This window comes from Molossus molossus, unplaced genomic scaffold, assembly GCF_014108415.1.
Source record: "Molossus molossus isolate mMolMol1 unplaced genomic scaffold, mMolMol1.p scaffold_m16_p_1, whole genome shotgun sequence".
Lineage (NCBI taxonomy): Eukaryota > Metazoa > Chordata > Mammalia > Chiroptera > Molossidae > Molossus > Molossus molossus.
Window position 1 is genome coordinate 199866701 of NW_023425344.1, and position 24350 is coordinate 199891050.

General features: G+C 51.1%; 1 protein-coding gene across 1 annotated transcript in view; it reads left to right on the forward strand.

The window, feature by feature from the left end:
- The window catches only part of TLN2 (talin 2), a 242140-nt gene that overhangs the window by 176553 nt on the left and 41237 nt on the right, over positions 1 to 24350 (forward strand). Inside the window, exons 41-47 of the mRNA XM_036268699.1 lie at positions 2188 to 2334; positions 6243 to 6344; positions 8613 to 8732; positions 15495 to 15641; positions 19101 to 19267; positions 20918 to 21101; positions 24041 to 24166. Of these exons, the coding sequence (XP_036124592.1) occupies positions 2188 to 2334; positions 6243 to 6344; positions 8613 to 8732; positions 15495 to 15641; positions 19101 to 19267; positions 20918 to 21101; positions 24041 to 24166 (993 nt within the window). The remainder of the gene's footprint in view (positions 1 to 2187; positions 2335 to 6242; positions 6345 to 8612; positions 8733 to 15494; positions 15642 to 19100; positions 19268 to 20917; positions 21102 to 24040; positions 24167 to 24350) is intronic.

Sequence of the window (24350 nt, forward strand, 5' to 3'; positions counted from 1 at the left end):
TTCCCCACCTGGTGACTCCATCAGGCCCTTCATTTCCTGTGACCACGGTGCTTGCAAAGAGAAGCAGAGCACATATTCTGCACGAAGCACGGGGTCTGGCTGGGGAGACCACCTGGCGTGGGTGAGAGAGAACAGACCGCAGGCAGAGCTGCATGCCATGCGCTTCGCATGCGGCGCCTCACCTCAGCTTCACAGTCCACATTCCCTCTCGCCGCTGGGCCTTTGCACAGGCTGTGTCCTCTTCCCAGAAGGCTCCCCGTTCTCTCTCACCCCATCAGCTCAGCTAGTGACTGAACTCTTCCTCCAGGGTTCACCCTCACCCCAGACACCGCCTTAGAAAAGTCTTCTCTGATCCCAAGGCTGGCCTATGAACCCTTCCTGGGTACTGTTCCAATTAGCTACTGCTACCCCCAAGCCATCCTATAATGTAGTGGCTTAAAACACCGTTTTAGTACTACCTCTGGTGGGCCTGCAGATTCACGGAGCTCAAGATGGTTCTCGTTCAGCCAGACGGCGGCTGGGGCTTGAATGACCTGAGGCTCGGTCACTCCCAAGCCTGATGCCTGGATTTGGATGGAGGGGAGAAGGGAAAAGGGAGGAGGTGAAGAGAACCAGTCACTGCAGACAGAGGGTGAGCCTGTCTGTGAGCAGGCCAGCCAGGCGGCAGCCAGGGCGCCATGCCAGGGAGAAGGGGAAGTAAGTCTAGAGAGGGGCTGCCTCCCGGCCCCCATGGAGGGCCTGAAAACTAGCAAAGCTGGACACCAGTCTGGTAAAAGAGTGAAGGAGCCTTTGTTCCCCCAGGTTACTTTTCATTGTTATCTTCTAGAGCAATTTGAGTAGTGATGGTCAGTAATTAACATTTGCATCCTGACACAGTTGGCCCAAGGATACTGAATGTGATCAGCATGTTTCCCATCTTGGCAGATGTCATTTTGGAAGAACCCTTCTTGGTTCCCATAGCTTTTCAATACTGCAGACAGCGCGTTCCTGTGGCCCACACGCCCTCTGGAAATTCTTTTGTTTAAATCACTCAAATGAGTTGTCGTTTATCATCTCTCTCTGGTTTCCTTACCATCTCATCTACCAAAGCAAAGATGAAATTTCTTGGACCTTGTGGAAGGGTCACCTGCCCCTAGAGTGGGCAGGGCAGCGGGGTCACTACAGGCAGGCCTGGTGCAGGGCAGCGCTGACCCCAACTGCCCGGCTTTGGGTCCGATTTCTGGGTTATGGGCTCAGACCCCAGCTAGACCACTCATCAGAGATGAAAAGGTACCTGCACCATGTGATGTCATCGGAATCCCACTGCCTAGCGTTGTCATCATTCCCATTTTGCTTAGGAAGCCAACCTCAGCGCCACTTAGCTAGTTAACAGCGGAGTTAGAACTAGAACTCAGGTTTTCCTGACCCAGGACCTTGGCTCATGGCCCTGCATCGGGCTGCCATTTGAGGTATCTTTCAGAGGGCCCAGCACCCTTCACTTTTCATCCTTTCATGCGTTTATGTAGCTTCTACTGTGTGCTTGGCACACAGATTACATGCCTGCAGTTACAGCATCTCCAAGGCACCATCCAGGGGAACTCGTGAGCACTCTGGGTGCTGCCGCACAGCGTCTGTCCCTGCAGAACGTCCCTCAGTGATTCCTCTGGCCTCGTGGTGCTGTCATTGTGACATAGTTCCAAAGCCTGTCAGGTCTTTTACAGATTTATGACTCCTGTACGTACCTACGTTTCCATAAAGCAGTCTTTTTTGTGGAAAGGGAATTATAGTGTGCTGGGAAGCTTCAAAGAGAAGTGCATTTGATGTGCACATATTTTTTCTTTATATTAGCTTTTTTAATTAAATATGTCAACTTGTGTATTAGGGAATCTGTGGCATTCTCTACCACCCTGAACATAGTAACATAAAATCAATCACGTCATAAGACGCTGCTTGATAATACAGTTTTATTTTTCCTTTGGATTGTGGAGAGATTTTTTTCTGTTTGGTTCCCTGATTTTTATTTGTTTTGAAAACCAATGTACAAATGTAATAAAGGAGAGGAAAAAATACATTGCTGTGCACCATAATGGGGATACGTTTTGTATTCTGCTTTTTATGGTTATTCTTAAAAGAAGCGAAGTGGCGCTGAAGGGACTGGGCGCCGCCTTCCGCCGAGGAGACGTTCAGTTTCTTGCCCTCCCTCCTCAGGCACAGCACACCCACGACGCCATCACAGAGGCCGCCCAGCTCATGAAGGAGGCCGTGGACGACATCATGGTGACGCTGAACGAAGCTGCCAGTGAGGTGGGGCTGGTGGGAGGCATGGTCGACGCCATCGCAGAAGCCATGAGCAAGGTGGGTCTGGGCTCCCAAACACCCCCTCCCTCCCCGACCCCCTTCCTCCATGGCGTCCCGCAGACGTGGTCCCTGGGTGCTTTCCCCTGAGGAGCCCCTTTCTCTTACTGAGGCCTCTGATTAATGTCCAGATGCCCCCTATTGAATGTTCATCATATTCATTCTTCATTGTTCATGGATTACTTTGCTGACCAGGAGTATCCTTCCTTCCAGTTCTACACGGGGGGAAATGGAGATGCAGAAGGTACCACTGGTTACTTTGCTTATGAAATGGAAATGATTATCCACCTCCCCTGTCTACCTCGAAGAGTTGTTGTAGGGAACAAACTTCAAAATGAAACAATGAAGTGATTCCCAAGTGCTGGTCTTTGGAATGGCCACTTTGGAGTCAATGGGATCATTGTAGAAGGCACATTCCTGGGCCCTTGCCCAGCCCGGCCCAACTGGAATCTCTATGGGGTGGAGGCTGGGGAATCTCTCTGTGTATGTATTTTTTAAATCTCTCCAGATTTTTTTTAAATCTAGCCAGATGCAGAAACCATTGCCACCGTATAAAAGCCCTAGTGCAATCTTACAGGCAACGGATATAGACGATACCATGAGGATCATTTCTCCTCTAGGGGCCCATCGGTTGAGTTAGGTCAGCAGGGAAATATGACTGGAGACAGTTTTAACTCTGTATCTCCTGCTCTTTCTCTCAAGGAACCCTGATTAGTCATGTCAGTTTGCTATTCATCAGAATTAACAGTTATTCATAAACATCTAATTGCTATCCTATGAGAGCATAGCCAAGACTTTTAGACATTGTCTGTGTTTTGAAATGTCCATTGTCAGATTGTGACCACATTCTTATGGTTTTTCAGGAAAATAAGCAATCTTTAATTGCTAATTTAGAGAAGATTGGTTGGTTCATATCTTTATAAAGAGATGATGGCCTGAAACTATAATTAGGATAATTCCCCTTAAACATTGTGCAGTCATTATCAGACGGATGAAGTCACAAGCCGGGCAGGGATGCTGGGGCTCCCTTTCAAGACCTGAGACTCCAGGCTTTGCCTTGCTAAAGCACTGCAGTAATTTCTGCTGTGGGCTTCTCATGCTTCCAATATGGACAGTTTGGCAGAAAATGAGTGAAATTCCCCTCCTTTTCAAGGCCCTTGGGTGAGTCTCAGTGGGTTTGTTTTCAGGGTATCAGAATACCAGAGCTTTGAAAATAAGCCAGGTGTCTACCAAGGGTATTAAATAATGGTGCTCAAGGTTTCTCAGTACAAATTAGAAATCCAAGTGATAAGCTGTTTCTTCTTGGGAGAAGGTGTCTTTCACAATCACTGTAATGATAGGGAAGAGTCTCATAAATCTCTGGAGGTTAGAAGTGAGGTCCCTGAGGTCCTTTCCCAATAGCCTTTCAGCCTCGAGGGCTGTGATGGATTCCCAGTAGGGAAGGCAGCGCGTGTACAAGCTGATGTCAGTGCTGTAGATTCCTTTGAAGGGCTGGGGAGGAGTCTGGCTTACTTGGTCGCAGTAACTAGGAGCTATAACAGTGTGAGTCACAGAAGCCAGCAAAAAAGCCCCACCCCCTCAGTCTTATAAAGTATACAATTGGGGTTTCCTTGATACCCCAAAACTCTCATCTACCCACACCTGACTCCCAAGGTGTACCGTACAGCGCCTCGCTCCCGTTCTCCCTGTACGCAGCCGCCCAGCCTGCCCGCGGGGGGCTTTGTGTTAAGTGGTGCTTCGGGTCCTTTGAGCCCTCCCTCAGCAACAAGGCATTAGAAATCCTGGCATTTTCTGAGTTTCGGTTATTTGATTAAAATATAGATACACGTTTAGAATCCTTGTCTAAAATTCTCAAAGACGGTCACTGGCAGAAAAATGTGAATGTTCCCAAACTTGATTCTAATTTGGATGCAATTCTTGACACTGCTGAGGCTTCTGCTGTGGAGGTTCTGCTAGAGATTCTCTCTGTATCTCAGCCCCAGAGGTGTGGGAACTAATAGGATAATAGGAAACATTCAGCTTTCTGGGTGACGTTGGACAAATCACTCAAGTTCTCTGAACCGTGGTTTCCCCGTTCTATGATGTCAGTCCTCCACCTTAGGGATTTTGTGACCCAGTATCTTTTCTTTGTTTGTTTGGTGGGCTTGTTTCTTTTTTTTTGAGGGGCGGAGGGTGGCCAAGAAAAGAAACTAAAGAAACAAAACAAAAACACTGCTATCTACATCACTATTATCTCATAAAAGAAAGATCATGTTAACATCCAAAAAACAGTAGGAAGACTATAATCTTAGAATAAAGGAAAGTTCTTTAAATTAGAAAAAATTTTTAATTCACCCTTTTGTTCTTACTTTTCTCTCTGTCTTCAAACTAGCAGAAGGTTGGCCCTGGGGCAGGGGCCTGTGCCCTAAGCCGCCCTCTAGCTCCGACCCTCTGCAGGGTTTGCGGCGGCGCCTCGTCACCCATGAGGGCGCTCAGCACCCCTGACATCACGAAGGGGCCAGTCAGTGCTGAGTGTACGAGTCACAACTCCATCCTCACCCGACCTGCAAGGCCCCCTTGGTGTGACGAGATACAGGGCAGCATCTGTCTCCCTGGTAAAGAAACCTTAAAAAAAAAGATCTAGCCTGGAGTTTGTGTCGATGGTTTGGAGGGACTTACATCCTGGGCTGCGCAGACCCATCACTCACAGGCTACAGCCATACATTCCTTCAATTCGCATAGTCGCCTACACCTGCTCATGATGTTGAGCTCTTATTGAAGACTCCATCTGATATTTTTCTAATTGCCCTCTTGGCCCCTTGTCTCTTCCCTGACTACAAGCTACCTGGCAGAACTTCCAGAGAGATCTTCTCATTATGCCACTGCCTGCCCCCCAGTGCCACCGTTTTTCTCGTGGTGTCACAGTTCTTCATTAAGCAGATCAGCCTCATTCTCACAACTTTCAACAGCCCCTTCTGTTCACTGTACTTACTCTTCCTTTATTTATATTCACTTTGTCTCCTCACCTGTTGAGTGTCATTCAGCAACCAATGGTGACCATCACGATGATGATATTGGTGAAGACGGGTTGCCCGTTTCTTCATCATTATTATCTTCTTCAGTATCACAGTCATCACCTCCTCTTCCTTCATGTAGCTCTTGACTCTGGGCACAATCTCAGCTGATCTTGACTACAACCTTCCGATGCTTAGGACTTTCCAGTGAAGGACCAGAGACTCAGAGAGTTGAAGCTTGAGGCCCATTCACAAGCCCTGGAACCAGGTCTTGGATACAAGTCTTCGGAACCAATATGTCCCTGACCTTCAAGGAGCAGAGCCATTGTCCCACTTCTCTCCCTCTTCCTCCCATCTCTCAATTTCTGTTGCACTTAGAGCCAGACAAGGAACAAATAGTATCTGGTGCTTCCAGTTTCTTCTTTGCCACCTTAGGCCAGAAGTGAATGTTCCAGGGTAGAGACATCTGTGGGCTACACTATTCCCGCGGAGGCCTTTGGTGGTGTAGACTCTGCCTCCTCTCTCAGGCCATTTCTGTCATTTTGTGCTTCCCTACAGTTGTCCAGCTCACTCCCACCTTTACATGCTTAGATGCTACTCCATCTCCTGGGGACGGACTCCCCACCTTATATATGGAGTGGACTCCGCCCCACATAAGACTTGGCTGAAACCTCCTGCTTCTGGAAAGTCCCCCACTCCTGCCAGGCAAGGCTGGGGGCCTCTCCCTGGCTGTGTATTTTGAATGCCTTACATGCGCCTCTGATGAAGTCCTCATTGCAGAAGTTGGGGGTTCTGTTGACTCTGGGCCAAAGAAACTCGGAGGGCCCCTCCATTTTTAAAGTTCCTAATTCTAATAAGTATAGTCCACATTTCAACTGGACTCTCGTGACCTTTGGGTTCCTTTCCTCTCTCTAGCTGGACGATGGCACTCCTCCAGAACCAAAGGGAACATTTGTCGACTATCAGACGACTGTGGTCAAATACTCTAAAGCCATTGCGGTAACAGCTCAGGAAATGGTAAGGAGAAAGGAGCTGCCCCGCCCGCTGCTGGTGCCCCGTTAGCCACGCCACCACCAAGCCTGTAATTCCAGGGTCTGTGTTGGAGAGATTAGTTTGTGTTTCTGTTCCTCCTGGCCCAGCTTCTGTCCTTTCTCCATGGTCTCTGTGGCTGCCTGTGGCCCGGAAACCCCAGTCCGCGGCCGAAGGGAATTAGCGGTGACTGGGGACTTGAGCATGGGGACAGGGGAGCAAAGGAAGGAGATCGCATGAGAATCGAGGAGGAAATGAGAAGGGAGTTGGGAGTTACGGAGAAAGAAAGAAATTCCTATTCACCTCACGAAAGACCTGAGGTGTTTTCATAGATTGAAATTCTAGTACAAGAGAAGACATGTGGGCATCAAGCATAGATTGATGAATCAAATTATAATATTTGAACAATAAGATTGCCAGTCTTTCAGGCAAAATGAAACACAGTGGTTATGTATAAAAAAAACTTTTCCTGACAATAGAAGGCATATAATTTTTAGAGGTAACTTGATTTTTTTCCCTAAAGTGTAATGCAATCATAATCGTGTATATGGATCTTTAGGTATAAATAGCACTGAGAGACAGTGGGTGCTATCGAGGAATTAATAGGAGGACTAGTAGGAAAGTCCGCTCCACGTGCGAAGGTTCGGGTGGTGCGGGTCGTTCCGAAAGCTGCCTCGTTAACGCTGCCACAGAAGCCCAGCTGAGAGGTCAGGCAGCCCTCCAGCTGGCGGGCCAGAGGCCATCACGTGGCCCCTGCCGCATTGGCCCACTGCCTGTCAGGATAGTTTTGTCATGTAGTCGTGTGTCCACTAGAGGTTGAGCTTGGACCACAAAGGCTTCCCTGGCTGCTGCTGCTCATTCTTAGAAGCTATGATTGTGCCAGGCTGGGGCGGGAGGCAGGGACCGTGCCCATCTCAGTGACTGGGAAAGGCTGGAGCAGGGCCCAGCTGGCCCCGCGTAGGGTCGCTCCGGGGTCGGTCACAGGTCACATCAGGCAGCCCTACGGTGCCAATTCCTCTGAGCAGGGAACACAGCGTGGCAGAGGGTGTCGGCACTTTGAGTGGCCTCATGGTGTTTCTGGAATATCTCCTGGGCTAGGTTCTCGGCCAGCCTGTCTTGACCGTGGTGTCCATGTTCTTAAGGAGCCCGGCCTTGGCTGCATTTTCACACGTGGGACAACCAGTCTGGGCCCTGAGGTGGCCAGAGTCCCACTTCACTGCCCTGGGCACCCCAGAATCCTGGTGGTCCTCATAGTAGCTCTTGGTTTAGCCTCGCTTTCTTGGGGTTCAGCATGCGTCCCTTGGGAGCCCCCACCTTGGCCTGAAACCCTGTGGTGTCTCCTGGTGAACGTGGCTGCACTTTCCGCCCCACCTCCGTGGACGTGGAGACACTTACAAGAGTTTTTAAAGTCCTTTAAAATCAGTGTCTCCGGACGCTGCAGAGAGAGAACATCTTGTCATCCAGAGTGAGAGAAGAGCAGGGGCAGGTGGGCAGCCTCTTACCCGAGGGGTGAGGAGAGCTTTCTGGGTGCTGTTGTGGACACAAGTGCACTTTTGTCAGAGGAAGAGGGCAACGTGAAGCCAGCACGCTAGCCAGGTAGGGTAGGCTGAGGTGAGTTTTTCTGTGAAACAGGAGGAACATAGAGAACATCTTGATAATAAAAAGGCAGATCTTTACCATTAGGCTGCAGTATACCCTTAACTCATTTGGGGGCCAAAACCTTGTCTTTCTTTGGCACAAATTCTCTAGGAATGTATTCCTCCAAAGCATTTGTCTTACCCTTCGCTTCTCAGTCACGGGAAGTCATAGCAGCCCCGTCCACACGCCCTCTCGTCCGAGTGGGACCCACTTCTGGGTTCCTGGAGCCCAGACGAACTCTGCAGACGTGTGACCGGGTGTGCGCTGCACAAGAGTGTGCCCCTGTGGTTTTCCTGGGAACTCCTCTGGTGACTGACCTCACGGCAGGGCTGGCTGGGCCACCTCCCAGAGTGGACCCTGAGGGCCCGGCCCCCACGTTGCACGGCCTGAGCCTAGCATGCGGCCCGTTGGCCAGGACCTGCTGGCCTAAGAGGGGCCCTGGCCTGTTGTGTGCGACGCAGCATGGGCTTCGCTTGAACTGCCCTCTCCAGTGTCCAGCCCCAAGTGCAAGCCAAGAGCTGAAAAGTGAATGACACCCTTTGGCTTCCAGGTATTAACACGTGGTTCTCATGCTTTTCTCTGTGTGTGTTTTGTGTCTTGCTTGTTTTCTTTTTCCAGATGACTAAGTCGGTTACTAACCCGGAGGAGTTGGGAGGACTGGCTTCACAAATGACCAGTGACTATGGGCACCTGGCTCTCCAGGGCCAGATGGCAGCAGCCACGGCGGAACCAGAGGAGGTCTGCCACCTTAAGCCCCTGTTTTAAGAAGCCAACCCACCCTGGTGCCCACTCCGGGGGCGGGGGGAGGGTCCTCCATAGCTTAGCTCCATTCCAGAAGACCCCGGCCTGTGAGCCAGAGTCAGGCCTCTTCCCACTGTGTGCTGCCAACCCCCAGGTTCAGGCCCAGCAGACCAGGCTGTGCTCGAGGCTCACTGTGCTTTCTGGCTGAGGTCTGGGGCCATCTGGGGAGGTGGGCTTTCAGACAGAAGGACTCTCTTTATGAAGTTCTGTCAGGTCCCCGGCCCCTGGCCCATCACCTGATGCCAAGGGCAGAACACCCACTGCCGTCTTCCTTCTGTTTCCTTCTCCTGCCCAGCACCTTTCCCTTGGTTATTTTTACTTTCCAAGGGCTCGTTGAAGTGTTGGAGTTCCGCTGCCCCTGTCTTGAGAAAGGGCTGTATAGCCTACTCTCATGAAACGACATCATGCCCAAATGCTTTTGGTGACTTTCTGAGACCTGGCCCAGATCCCTATTCCCATAGCTCCTGCAGACCTGTTCATGACCAACCCACCTTCCCCAAACTCATGTTCCTAGTGGCCAACACAGACTTTGCCTCAGAATGCCTGCACCCCTAGGAATCTTAAAATGGCCAAAGTTTGGTCCCAAAGGCCACTTTCTGGGAGTGCCCATCTCTGATACCTCTGAGCAATTGAGTGGACCCTTGGGAAGCACACAGGATGGGTGGAGGTCTGGGTGCCTGACTGCATGCCGTCTCAGTGTTACCACGCAGAAGGGACTGTCCCCAGCCACTACAGGGCTCCTGAGAGGAAGGGAGCTCAGTCTGAGATAAAACTAATGGATGGACTGCAGGGACACTGGGACGACGGAGGCAGCCACTCTCCGTGACATTCAGCAAGCTCTTTATTGGGCACAGCCTGTCCACCACCTTCCAGGATGAACCGGCTGTCACAGCAGAGGTGGTGACTGTCTTCTCTTCCCCGTGCGGTCAGTGTCCACAGGTTTCTCCTGGGAGTCAGGTCTAAGCATGTCTGAACAGAGGCTCCCAGAGACACTGCAGAAATGAAGACCCAAAACAAAAATCACTTTCTAACGGACATTGTAACAGTGCATGGAGATAGGAGTGTCATATATATGTACGCGCATACATATATATCTGGCATGGGATGACCAGTTTCTAACAATGCCTGCACTTTGAGATTTTTAGAATGATTGAGTCTTTAAGCTGCAGCATGAATAATTCTATTTGTAATGAGTCTGTTAAGTCACTACCAAGAAAGAAAAATGTTCAGAGACCCACATCAAGATTCTGTTGGTTCTTTACAAAGGCCCATCATTTTTTTTTTTTTAAGGAATTGACCAATCATCTGGACTCATTATTTATTTGACATACATGTAGTTTTGAATTTCATAAATAAGTGTAAGGGAACTTGTGTTACACAGGAAGGAAGAGTTTGGTTGGACAAAGGGAAGAAGGGTTTGGCTTTACAGGGAGATTAGAACTAAAAGAGACTGTGTTGCGAGGGAGGGTTGGCTTGGACTCCAGAAATCTTCTAAAAATGGGATCCACAACCATCTGCCTTGGTTAGTTTACACGCTGGCCTGTCTGAGTTACTGAGTGAAGACCCAGTAATCTGCCGGAGCCTTTTCCGCACCTGAGTTCCACCCGTATGTGAAGCAAGCAGACTGTCCTATTGCAACCCAAACCATTGAAGCAAAATACAGACTCACACCACAGCAGCCAGGAAGGAGAATGTGCTGTTAAAAGCACAACTAGTTACTTTAGCTATGGGCCCAGCATTTGTAGCAGCTGATGTTTTCATTAAGAGTCTCCTTTTTCTCCGCTACATCTTGAGATGTATTTTACATTCCAGACGTGAGCGTGTGACCGGAGGGAGAAGGGGCAGAGAGAATATAAAATTACCAATGCCTTGCAAAGGAAAATTCTCTGTGTGCGTTTGCCAGACAGATATTTGGGGGGAAACTGAGAAGGCTGGGAGATCCCTGAAGCGATGTAGTTTTTTATTCCAAGACCGTGGAATTATCTTTGTACCCAAGAGGGCCCCCACATCACAGCATGTGAAAATATTTATATCCAAGGCAGATAAATCCGTGCCGCCCTCGCTGCAGCCCCGCCCTCCGCTGTGCCGAGTCAGCGCTTTGGTCTTTTCCAGAATGTGACAATTACAGGAAAAGTCGGAGCTCTGCCCTGGGAACATCAAGTGGGAGCTTTATCTTGCTTATTTTTCCATGGAAAATTGAAACTTTTGTTAACATCACTGTGAAAACTTCTTTATTCAGAAAAGTTAAAACCCTCGGGCGACTTTGCAATTTAACATTAGTTTCCTCTTTTTAAAAAAAAGGGAAGAAAGGGAGAAATGCAGGTCCCGTGAGCCTCAGCTCCTACGTGTAATGCTGGGGAAGAGACTCGGTGACACAGCTGTGTCTCCAAGGGAACAGGGAGCTGGCAGGAAGCTCTGTGGCTCCTGTGGTGAGAACCAGAGCCCCCTCCCCAGCCCGATGAGGTGGGTGCTGGCTCTCAAGTCGAAACTCTCCACTCCAAGACCGCTTTCCGTGGCTGCAGAAGTGCTGCCCTGCTTCTTCCTGCACACGCTGTCCTTGTCCTACGGAGAAGTGGGCAGGCTTGTCAGATGCATGCACTGTCATTTCAGCTTCCACAGGCTCTCCAAGGGGCAGCACAGTGACCCAGTTTCAGATGCGACTGTTTTTAAAGCCCGAGAAAACCTGTAGGTTTAGTTGAGTTTCCAGCCATAAAGGAGATGATTGGTATTTCTTAGACTCCTTCGGATTGAAATTTGATCCCAAACCCCATGAAGGCCAGGCTTCCAATTTCCCTCAAGATTCAAAACCAGGAGACCATCTTCTCCATTTTACTTTCATTAGGGCAAGGAGGGAATTGAGGGTTTTCCTTGAGGGTTCAAGGCATGTTTTCCCAAAGTCGCCAATTTAAAACCCCACATTTAATGTCTTTGAGCAGCATCTCTTTGTAACAAACATTGGTGGTAAGTTGGCTCACCCTGGGGGCTGGGCACATATGCTGAGAAGTTGAGTGTTGCTGTGAGAAACTCAGTGTTCAAAAGCCCTTCTCTGTTGGATACAATCTTTAGAATGTATTCCTCGCTAGATGTTCCTCTGGCAGTACAAAGTGCTCCATGACAGTGCAGTCGATAGATGACTGTTTTGTTGATATGTCGATTCTGTTGCCCCCTTGCATTAAGTGCCCCGTGGAAGGGTAGGAGTGGGAGCTGCTTCTCACAGCCAGGCGCTGTGCTGTGTGGTGCCCGCAACCACCTGTCCTCCCCGTCCACAGATGAGCAAACCGAGGCTTGGAGCTTAGGTACATTGTCCAAGACCACACAGCTCCCATAGTGTTGCAGCAACTTGAAACAACTTTTGGGGATAAGTGAAGTTTCAAGTAAGTGAAGAAGTAACTACATGGACAAGTCAGGTTCGGGTCCAGTTTTGTTGGGCCACCCTTGCTATCTTCCACGTGGCAGTCTCTGCTTTACACGATATTTTCACACGTGTCTTTCATTGGGTCGTCCATCAGCCCTGGGAAGTGGGCAGGGCAGATTCTGCCTGTGTCGCAGGCGAGGGAACAGAGTTAGTTCCCAGGAGGTTAGCAGGCTCACCCAGGATCTGGTGCCCAGGGAAGGGCAGGGCTGGAAGCAAGATCCCTGGTCCTTTCTGCCACCCATGGGGCCCATGGTGAAGGGTTGAGAACAGGAGTGGGGCTGGGGTGGGGATCCTGAGACCCCTTCATTACATTAAGCTGATTTCAACTTGTCCTGTGTAAGACTGCATCCCTCCTGCATGCTGGCCAAGTAGGACCCTGCAGCCCAATGTACAGGAGGTTTGCAAGGCCATACCTCAAGGGGACCCCCAGGCACCTAGGAGGTAACTGTGTGACCTGATGCAGACCCCACTGCCCACTGCCCAGGCCAAGCAATCCCAAGGGCTTTTGCAGCTGTTCCCATGTTTAATCTCATCCCTTTGCTTTCCGGCACTGCCCCTCCTCACTGGGGTTTCAGCCCTGGTGACCATTGTGACAGCTCCCCTGTCACATGTCAAGATTTTGGTTACATGATATCACCTCCAAGTAAGGGGCTGAGTGTCAGGACCTTGGGGTGTGTTTTTATAGCATGGCCTTTTGAGAGGGGGCTGAGGGAGCCTGAGAGTGTTGTTGAGGACATATTCCCATCACTTACCATGTCTGCCCATAGGTTTCAGGTTTGGGACAGCTCAGGAGCAGGTCCCCTCTTCCTCCCACCCCCAGTGTGATTTGGGAGCGATTTAAGAGGTCTGCGCTTATCCCAGTACCCCATCATTCTGTAACCAGAGAGCTCTGTGTGGGGAGCGGGATTCCAGGTTCCACACCTGCCTCTTCAGGACTCTGACGCAGGGAGGGGCTTGGGAAGTTCTGCACATTTGACTCAAGTCTCACTTTTCAAACATAATTGAACTATTTTTAAAACTGTTAGGAAAAGCTGCATGTACTCTTGAATGGATTCTAGGCCAGATGGCAACCCATGGGGGCCCCATGCCTCCCCCGGGCCAGTGGTTGGTGTGCACCACAGGCTGGCAGCTCTGTCCGGCCCGCTCGGGGCAGGAGACTGCACGGGAGCTGCTCCTGTCGCTTTATCGCGCACAACAGGGTTTGCTCAGCGCCTCGCAACCGAAGCCAACCCAGAAGTGGGTTGGTGGCTGAGGCTGCAGCTGACTCTCAGAACTCCGACTTTTAGGGTTGGGTTCACTCAGTTTCATTGTTGGCTTTTTATTGAGTCAAGGATATAAATTTTAACTCATAAAGAAGAGTATACGAAAAATAAATTCTGTTAATTTTACATGTTAGGGTTTCATGAGAGCGTTTCTGGGGGTGCGTCTGGGGCTCTGCTGCTAAGCGGGAAAAGTCAAAGTTAGAAAAGCTCTGCTCTTCGGCTAGAGCGCTGTGCTGGGGTAGAGGCCTGGGTTCGGCCGGCTGGCTTTCCCAGGGCCGGCTGTGTGACCTTGGGCCAGTCACACACTTCTCTGGCCTCAGTCTCCATCTGTAATGAAGGGAGGTTGGACTGGTAAGGCCGTTTTCTATTTTGAGATTCCATCCATGTTTTTTCCTCCACTTGCCCCTTACCTGACTCTCCCAGCCGCACCTATCATTTAGAGATCTGTGGTCCTCATCCACCGCAGAGCACTTGCCTTTGGATTAGCTCTGACTCTTGAGTATTTGGGGATAAACTCAATGGATCAGAAAAGCAGAGAGCCAGGTTGTGTTTTCACCTTGACTGGGACATTTCTCTGCTTCAGTTTGACCTGGTGCTTAAAGCAAGGAGCAATGCCCAGCAAACAGCTCTATTTAAATAGCCTCGCCCCACCTCATGGCGGCCTTGTTGCTGCTCCAGTCCCGAGGTGCTTGCTGTGCTGCTAGGCTGGGGACCGGGTGCCACTCCTGCGTGTGCTACGCGGAGCTGGCCAACAAGAAGCCCTGCCTGACTGCGAAGCTTTTGTGGCTTTCTGGATACAATAGAAGACACCAAAACTTTCTGGATGAGGAAAATGTTCTATTTTAGTGGATTTAAACATCCTTTGAGCCTTAGGGGTTAAGGGAATTCGTTTTCTCCCTAAAAGCAGGAAGTGTTTTGATAATAGGAGGGTTGACCATGGCAGCCTCCTCCTCTCCTCAAAGTCACCCTTCCTTAAGCTGTCGATTGGGATGTTATTAAAAGACAGCATCCAGGTGGCCCAATTGCCCAGATGTTATTCCCAATACCTGAGGTTACTTAGCAATTCTTTATGATACTGGAAGGATAAGCCACAGCTGCTTGCTATTGTGATTTCTTGAAAAGAACACTTATGGATGAAAGCCTAAAGGTCATTATCTGTTTTGTTTTTAGTTGCTTACCTGGGCTGGAGGTCAGATTATTATGGCAGCTGTACTGATCAAACCCAAATGAAAACTGATGTGAGACAGCCAGAGGAATGTGGACCTGGGGAGGTGGCCCGGAATTTATTACACCTTAAAGAGACAGCTGGCAGCTAACCCATGGTGCAGCTCATTTGGCTTCTTTTAGGCAAAGTACCTTTTATAATCACACGAGCCAGAGGTCATTAAAAGAATGCGTGCCTGCTGAGCCGTTAGCTCTTAAATGTACCTTTTTAAGAAAACCTCAAGCCTGGGCACCACATGGTCGTGCTCACCAGAGGTGCAGCTGAGGAGGGTGCCATTCGGATGGGTAAACATACCAATTTTGCAAGAATCTGAACACTTGAAAATATTCTTAATACTAAAGCTATATATTTTGAACTTCTAATTACCTGCTAGAGCCATTGTGAGGACTAAAGGAAAGTAAGTGCACTGCCCCTGGCACACAGTAGGGGCTCCATAAATGTTTGTTGAAGGAATAACAGAATCCCGTATCCAGCAGAGTTCATGGAACTGGCATTCGGATCAGTTGGCACGGGGTAGGGATAAGCCACACACCAGAAAAGACAGCAGCTATCAGGAAGGCATTACGTTAGGAAGATGAGGTGCGGACCTGCTCACTGAGGACTGGGCATTTTACAGTCTCTAAAAATGGGAAGCAAAATCGACCAAATTCCATAGTTTACCCAGCACAGACTCCACACAGCAGTGGAATTTTCCTAGCCAGGCTCCCATAGGACGCAGGAGAAATTTTCCACGCAGGGAGGACCTCAATGGCCGGGTCCATCATGCTTCTCCTTCCCCACCCTGGCTTCCCCCGCAGATCGGCTTCCAGATTCGCACTCGAGTGCAGGACCTGGGCCACGGCTGCATCTTCCTGGTACAGAAGGCAGGGGCCCTCCAGGTGTGCCCCACCGACAGCTACACCAAGAGGGAGCTCATCGAGTGTGCCCGCGCAGTCACTGAGAAGGTAAGGAGCAGCCCTGGGTCAGAAGGCTGCAGTGACCTGCTGTGACCAAGGTCATGTGCAAGAAGCCAAGCCAAAAACAACCCCACTGAGTCGGGTCCAGTTGTCTTCCCTCTAGCCCGGGGTCTCCCCAGGGATGGGGCACATCAGGAAGCTGGGGTGATCCGTAGGCCCTGAGAAATTCAGCGTTTGAGAGGGTCTGTCCCACGAAGGTCAGGGCCCCAGGGGGGCACCTCACAGGGCTCACCTGCACAGACTGGACAGACCGTATCAGAGCCAAGGGCCCCTCCCTGCCACCCCTTTGACACTTCTGCCCCTTGCTCTTCCTTCTCAGGGAGGCTCCCAGGTGCTGGGTGGCTGAGAAAGAGGGACCTAGAGCTCCTTTCGCGTAACCTCTGTACTTCCAGGCCAGCCCGTGACGTGGGGGCGGCTCCAGCGCCTGCCTGGGGTTGCATGGCACTGGCTGGAAGAGCTGGCGCCTGTGGGACATTTTGGACTCTGGGGGCAGCTGTTTGAGAGAGAACATAGGGTAGTGGATGGGGTTCTAGGATCTCAGCTAAGTCACTTCACCTCCCAGACCACGAACCCCTCCTCTGTGAAATGAGGGTAAAGAAATAGTGTCCGTCCCGGCCCAGGGGCTGGGCAGACCAGTAGCCGTGGTGTGTGTGTCAGTGCCCTGCCAGGCACAGTTCCCTTAGCGATGCCAGCAGCCGCCTGGCCTCTGACACTGCTGTCCCGGGAAGCCTCCCCTGGTGAACAGCGCTCCGCTCTAAGTGGCCCCTCGTTCCCAGTGTCTCCTGTGTTCTCCTGCAGTAAGTTCATCTTGTGCTTGGCTTGTTTCTCCGAGTCATTTCTCAGGGCAGCTCCTCCACAGGCTGCCGGGCGCAGGCTGAAGCATCTGCTTGGCCGGCTTCCCGCTCCTTCACTTGGCTTCTTAGGACACAGAGCTCTGCACTGTGCAGTAGCTTGGCAACAGGGCCTGAGGGGTGGTGGGACACCCCTCACCTGGAAGCAGCCCTACAGAGGCTGCTGTGTACCTGGCCCCTCACTGAGGCCAAGCCGCAACCCGGATGTCTCCCATAGCCCACAGGACGCTCCAGGCCTCCCTGGACCTGCGGCAGGAGGAAGTCTCTCAGCTCGAGGAAGGCACTGTCCCTCCTTTGAAAGCCCTTCCTTGTTATTGAAGTTACTCTGGCCAAGTTTCCCAGCAGAAGACCTTGAAACGGGGAGGGGGAGGGGGAGGGGGAGGGAAGGGTTCAAGCTGCATCATGTTGGTGAGCCTGGCCAAGCAGTGTGCTCTCCCTGAGCTGGCCCTGGTCTTACTGCTTCTCCCAGCAGAGGAGCCGCGGTTTAGGCACCTGGAGAAGGATCCGAGGCAGAAGGGAGGCTTGTTCAGAGTAGCCAGTCTGTTTGGCATTTTCTTAGTTTCTTACTATGGGCCTCTGCCCTTCTAATCTCCTGCCCTCCCATTCCTGCCCCAGCCCCCGTCTCTCTCACATGTCTTGGTTGGGTGTTTTGTTTTGTTTTTCTTTATTGATTCTAGAGAGAGAGGAAGGAAGAGGGAGAGAGAGAGAGAAACATCAATGAGAGAGAACATCTATCAGCTACCTCCTCCGTGCGCCCCACCGGGCATTTGGCCCACAACCTGGGCATTTGCCCTGACTGGGAATTGAACTAGCAACCTCTCAGTGCATGGGTTGGTGCTCAACCACTGAGCCACACCAGCCAGGCTTTTGGTTGGGTTTTTGTAATTCTCCCCAGCCTGGGCCCCTTGACTTGTTCACATTTTTGTCCTCATCTCCTAGTGACTAGTAGATGCTCAATAAACACCAGCTAACTTACACAGCTCTCACACTGGGCGGGACACTGTTTGGGGGCTCTTCTCTTCACACTGGCTGAGGAGGCTCCTCCCAGACTCCCGGTCACCTGCCTTTGTCCTCCAGGACTCCCTTCCAGAAGCAGGATCCCTCATTCCCAGGCCAGCTCTGTGCCCGTCTGACTCACCTTTTCCTGGTGGAACACAGTAGAATTTAACTTGGGAAATAGTTGCTTGTAGGTTGGTCTTGGGTTCTCAGGAATGGGCTCTCTGCCCCTCTTGCCAGACTGTCCACAGCCTCTGCTGAGATTACAGCCACAGAGGAGGGACAGAGCATCAAACTCTGGGCCCTGTACTGATGCTATAACTGCCTGGTCGGCGTGTTCTTAAAAATTCATTCACAAAATATTTCAGACTCCTTTCTGAGTCAGCCACAGTCAGGATGCTGAGTATGTGTACACGGGGATTATACGGCGGCGCCCGGCCTCAGGGCCTCTAGCCACTAGCCAGGTTCGTACTGGTTATAATCGGGGTCAGTGGGCCATTCTGAGGGCAGGGACAGTGTGTACAATCCTCAGGCGGTGCAGCCGTCTCTCCGGGAGAGGACAGTAGGGAAGACAGCCCCTTGGGGACTTGGAGCTGGCCCTTGCAGGACGAGCAGACCAGTGGCCAGAGAAGAGGAGGGAGGGGGCGTTGCGGACAGAGGGCGGACCTCCGGGGAGCGGGAGAAGCAGGTGATTGTGGAAGTAAGGAGCTGGCTGATGTAGTGGTGAGCTGTAATGCTGAAATACGGAGCTGGCTGGGGTAGGCAGAGAAGTTGAGCCTGTTCAAGTCCTGTCCACGGCTGGGGAGAATTGCATGCTGCGGTGGTGGGGCTGGGCTTGTGTTATAGGGGTGTCTCTAGGAACAACAGGGTGTACCAAAGGGGCGTGGCAGGGGGCAGTGCAGGTTTCTGACACTGGAAGATGCTGGAATGCACACCTTAGCCAATTTGCTGGAACCTCGGGTCATTGGAATTATTCGGTGGCAGGTGATGACGCGCGAGAGTATAGGGTAGAGGTGACTTACAGTGGTCCCCTCTGTATGGAGAATTTCCAATCAAGAGGTACCCTTCTTACTAAAAAATGAAGACTATGTGAAGGTGTATCAAAAATAAAGAGAAGTGGCCAAGGGAGGGAGCGATGAGGCCTAGCAGAGGGGCTGTTCCACAGGAAACCTAATCAGAGGGGATGGACATGGCCACACCTTTCCCAGGAGCCTGAGCTTTTCTCCTTGTGGTTTCAGAAACTAATCATAATTAAATAGTAGCACCTGCCCTCTGCCCAATGCCATGTGCCGAGTTCCACGGTCGGCATTGTACAGCGTTTCCCTGCACTTAACCCTGCCAACAGCCCTGATAGACGAGAAGTAACAGCTCCATGTTCCAGATGAGCAGACTGAGACCGAGAGAGGTAAACCCGCCTACCCGAGGTTAGGTAGCTCGCAAACAGCAAAACCGGTGATCAGACCGAGGCTGTTGACCCCAAACTGTGCTGTTAACGCAGAAGCTGCATCGACTCCCGGAGAAAAATTCAGTGTTTTCAGAGTGTGCGCACATTTGGGTTACATTCCCTCCGCTCCCTCTGACAGTCCCTCTCTGCCTGCAGGTGTCCTTGGTGCTGTCAGCTCTCCAGGCTGGGAACAAGGGGACCCAGGCATGTATCACAGCCGCCACTGCCGTGTCCGGGATCATCGCCGACCTGGACACCACCATCATGTTTGCGACCGCAGGGACCCTGAACGCAGAGAACAACGAGACCTTCGCAGACCACAGGTACGAGGCTCCTGGGTGGGGAGGGGGTCAGGAGGGCCTGCTGGACTTCAGAGACACTGTCCAGAAACCAGGAATATGGTCATCCGTTTTGATTTCAACAAGACGTTCAAAGTGAAAGTGAACCACATACAGAATAAGCCCCTTTGCCAACTGTCAATGCGGAGTCATGTTCGGCTTTCTGACCTTTCCCTTTCAAGCTGGTGAGCGGTGCCTGTGATTAGCTCAGCAGGTTTGGGAGCAGCGGGGGCGGGACAGTGAGCCCTTCCATATTTGGGGTGTGGGGCTCCCAGCCTTCTGTCTTAGCTGGGCTGGCTCCTCAGGGCCCTCCGAAAGTCTGGTGCCAGGCTCTCTGTCTAGCACCTCTCTTCCTCAAAGCCCTTCACCAAAAAGCCCCCTATGACCTGGAGAGCATTATCCTAAGCAAAATGAGCAATCAGAGAAAGACAAGTACCACATGATCTCACTTATTTGTGGAATATAATGAACAAAATAAGCTGATGAACAAAATAGACCCAGAGACATAGAAAGGAGTATGGTTCAGAGTGAGGGAGAGGGATGAGATAAGCCAAAGAATTTATATGCATGTATGCATAACCGATGGACGTAGACAGCAATGCTGGGGGGTCGGCGGATAAAATAAAATAAAATTTCCACAAAGGAAAGACCATAAACATAATAATAATAGGATTATTTACTATCACTCATTAGTGTTAACTCTGAATGTTACTGGATGCAAATCCAGAAGAAGGTATATAGTAGTTGATCCAGTGGGTATGTGTTCATGTAAAGTTGTAATAGTAACACAACGGAAATACTTGGGTTTTGAGGGGCCAGACATCATCCCTGATGCTGTTAAGAGTCTTAGCCTACTTGCATTTTTAAATATATATATTAATAAAGGAAACATATGCTAATTTTCTTTTTACCAGTGGACTTCATTCTTGGTCTCAGCACAGAGACTACACCTTATTATTTCCCGAGGTTGAATTCCTGTTGCCACCTGTTCCTTGGTCTTTTGCTCTGTATATTTTTTCTCTCTGGGCTACAACCACCATCCATCCTCCTAGCCCACCTTCCTGGAAGCTGCCTCTGACTTCCACTGATGTCCTTGAAACTTCAGCTCATTTCTGGCATTCTATCTCCTGTTATTAAATTGGCCTCCGAGTGAATAATAGACTCTTTAGCCATTGGTCCATCATTTGCATCTGTTAGTGAGAGTCACCTCAATGGTTCTGAGCGTCAGTCTCAATTCCTCTGACATTCCTTCTGGAACAGTTTACTTTAGAGGTAGGGACCCCTGTGGACCTCCGTGCCATAGCCTGCTGCCACCTCCTCGTCCCTTAGGCTGCAACAAGCTACACTGGGGGAAAAAAGAAGGTCGAGTCTTAAAAAGTTAAAGTTGACAATCGAGTATCAGAAAATAAATACAAAATAAAAGTGATGTGATATCGTTCAAGGTCAATCATCAAATACGCAATCTCAAAAACATGCGCACAGGAATGAAATGAAAGGCTAAACAGGAAAAAAAAGACAGTGAATTAATGTCTTTTAAAAAAAAGGCCCCCCATGAAGGGTTCCTTTCCTTCTCAGCGACTAGTAACCAAGCTTGGCCCTTCGTCTCTCCCCTCCCATCTGCTCCGACCCTTCCAGGGAGAACATCCTGAAGACAGCCAAGGCCTTGGTGGAAGACACAAAACTGCTGGTGTCGGGCGCCGCGTCCACTCCAGACAAGCTGGCCCAGGCAGCCCAGTCCTCAGCAGCCACCATCACCCAGCTCGCCGAGGTGGTCAAGCTCGGGGCCGCCAGCCTGGGTTCTGATGACCCCGAGACCCAGGTACGGGTGGGCCTGGGAGATGGGGATCCTTGTAGTCCCACAAGCACTGTAGAGCAGACCTCAGAGAAGCCAACGGCAAACGGGGAGCCTTGAAGGAAACAGCATGTGCGTGAGTGTGTCTGTGGCTGGAGGATGGCAGGATGCCGCTCCCCAGGCCAGACCGTGCCCTGGACCACGGGGGTGGGAGGCAAGCCGGCAGATCTGAGAGGACTCTGTAGAGGTCAGCCGGGCTTGGTAGAAAATCGAATGCAGTGAGGATGTGGAGCGAAGGGAGGAGGCGGTCTGACCCTGCGGTTCAGGCCAGATCAGTGAGTGGAGGGTTCTCCACACAGCACTGGAGCTCCTGGAGGGAGCTGGATGGGCGGGGGGATGAAGGTGAGTTCGGTTTGGGGCATGTTGAGTTAGGAGTAGCAGAGGGACATGCAGGTACAGCTAGTGTGTGGGCGTAAGCCCGCTCAGGTTTAGGGATGCGGATTCAGGCGTTGTTGCCACTCAGACCATGACTGTGAGCACAGAGAGGAACAGTGGGACGAAGGGAAGGGGCTTCGAGGCAGAGCTCCGAGGGACACACTGCTTAAGGCCGTTTAAGGGGAGAGAGATGAGAAAGGAGATCGAGAAGCAGGCGCAGCTGTCAGGAAAGCCAGGGAGCCTGCTGTTAAGAGGAGGGCCTGTTTCAACCCACCAGACATGGCTGAGGAGTCAGGAAAGATGAAGGTCTGAGCTGGCCGCTGGCCCAGGTGACATGGAGGGCCGTGGCGACCCCGCCAGGGCTGCTGTAGGAGTGGCAGGGAAGCCAGGTGAGGGTGAAACACGAAGGCAGCACCTGTAGACGCCCTGCTGGAGAATCCGACTCTGAAGTGGGAGAGAGAACTGCTCGGGTAGGAAAGAGCTCTGTGCTCTGCTCCGCTCTGATGTCACTGACGTGATCTGCCTGTTTCTTGGTCCCCCAGCCTAGACTGCCAGCTATCAAGAACAATAATCATTGCTTATTAATCTGGGAAACCTAAGCCTTCCACTCAGCTCCCAGGACAGTGTGGATACCCATCAAATATATGTTCAGCTCTTTTTAAACTAACAACCGTCTACAGCCATCAGTAATGGAGTCTACCCATTCCCAAGTGCAAAACTTAAATCCCCTCTATTCTCTCTATCCCGTCAAATGGCAGACACTTTCGTTTTCACTGATGAAACCATACTCAGTAAACTAGTCTGTTTGGCCCGCTGGGGCAGTGCTGGGTAGAAAGCCCCCTACCATTTGTGCCCGGGTTGACAACAGCCACTGTTCTAGTAACACTAGGCCACCAGCTTTGCTCCCACGTGGCCACGACTTCCCCTGCTGACGCCCTCCCGGGGAGCAGAGCTCCGTGAGGGAACCTTCCTAATGTTGCCATTTTACCCTCCTGCTGCATTTCTCTGTGATAACATCAGCACTCTGATCGGCTGCTCTGCCATTCAAAGTCTTCGTGGAAATCCCTGCCCGCAGTATCGTGCCTACCCCCACGGAGGAAGAAAAAGCCTGAAAATACATCGTTGGGGTGGGAACTGAATGCTCTTCGAGCATGGCTCAATTGTAGGAGAAGTGATTGGCCAGGAAAGATTCAAATCTTTGACTAGAGAAATGTCTAATATGTCTCTACGTGTGCGATCCAGTTGATCCTCACAGCAGTGTGAGAGGGGCAGGGCTGGCGCTGCCGGTCTCGTCTGTAGGGGCCAGAGCTGGAGAGTGTAATACAGTCTGGAGGTTAAGACCGTGACCTTGGGATCGACCCTTCCACTCTCGAGCCATGGGGGTGTGGGCACAAGCCTTTTAGTGCCCACTTGAAATGGCTGTGGTGAGGGTTAAATGAGATAACGTGTACTCTGCCTGGCTCAGCCCCTGAAACACTGCTCTCCATAAAGTGAAGTAGTTGTTGTTATTGAAGTAGAAGTTGTTACTGTAGCAACTGGACCTAGAAGAGTTCATTGTAACGCCCAATATCATGAGCTTCCTGAGTATGGCCAGTGCTTCAGACTCCACGTCTAGCACACTGAAAGGTAGTCTGTGTTCCGTTAGAAGCGTGAAGACACAGTCACACCCAGGGTTATGTGGGTACCCACCTGCGTATTATTCATTCTATGAGCATTTACTGAGTGCACACCAGCATGCCAGGCCCAGATCTGAGTGTGGAACACACGAGTCCAGGCTGGCCTCCTGAATTTCATAGTCAAGTTTACATTCAAGTCGGGGAGAAGGCATACTGTTTAAGAGACTAAATAATAAAATGATTCCACATGCCGATAAATGCTATAAATAAATCAGGGCAAGCCGATGGAGTTGCATTGGGGGGTGGGGCGTATGGCGGCGGGCTACAGTCTGGGTGGTCCAGACAGGTCTCTGAGGACATGACATTTGAGCTGAGACCTGAATTATGAAAAGAGCCAGGGTCCAGACAGACCAGCAGGAGCAGAGGCCCTGCAGCAGGAGAGTTGGGACAGCCACTGGGGAAGGAAGACCAAGTGACTGTAGCATGTTGAGTGACTCAGAGAATCCTAGGAGCTGGAGCCAAAGATGCAGGTGGGCGGCCATGGAGGCCTTGCAAGCCAGGCTGTGGGGCTCACACTGTGCTCTCAGCATTTTGTCACCAGTTCAGAACACAGGTGAATGGTGCTGCCTCTCAGGTGTCTGCTTAGCTGCCTTCATTCTTTCATAGGCAGCATATCAACAGAGCTGCCCTCCAGGAGGTCTTTAAACATGCCAAATAACAGCCTCCGGAGCTTGGATCTCCATTGAGACGCGTGCATGAGAACCCCCAGGGGTTGCTCCCAGGGTCCCGTGAATGCAGGTGGAGAGCTGCTAACTTAGAGACCCAAATGCCCCAGCCTGCTCTTGGCATTTGCTCTTAGTGAAGCCAGTAAGCGACCACTAGGGGTGTTCACCTGGACTTCGTGCTCTCTTTCAGGTGGTGTTGATCAATGCCATCAAAGATGTGGCCAAGGCCCTTTCAGACCTCATTGGTGCTACCAAGGGAGCTGCCAGCAAGCCTGCCGATGACCCCTCCATGTACCAGCTCAAGGGGGCTGCCAAGGTAGAGTGGAGCCCCAAGTAGGGGTGAGCATGCAGGAGGGGAGCTGGAGAAGGAGAGGCACACAGAACATTGGGAGAAGACACCTCTGGCTCCTTTCTCACTGAAGGGGAGGTGTTTTGCTCACGGCATTGGGTCTGGAACTAAAGGAGTAGGAATTAAACCTCAGCGCACTGTCTCCTCTTGG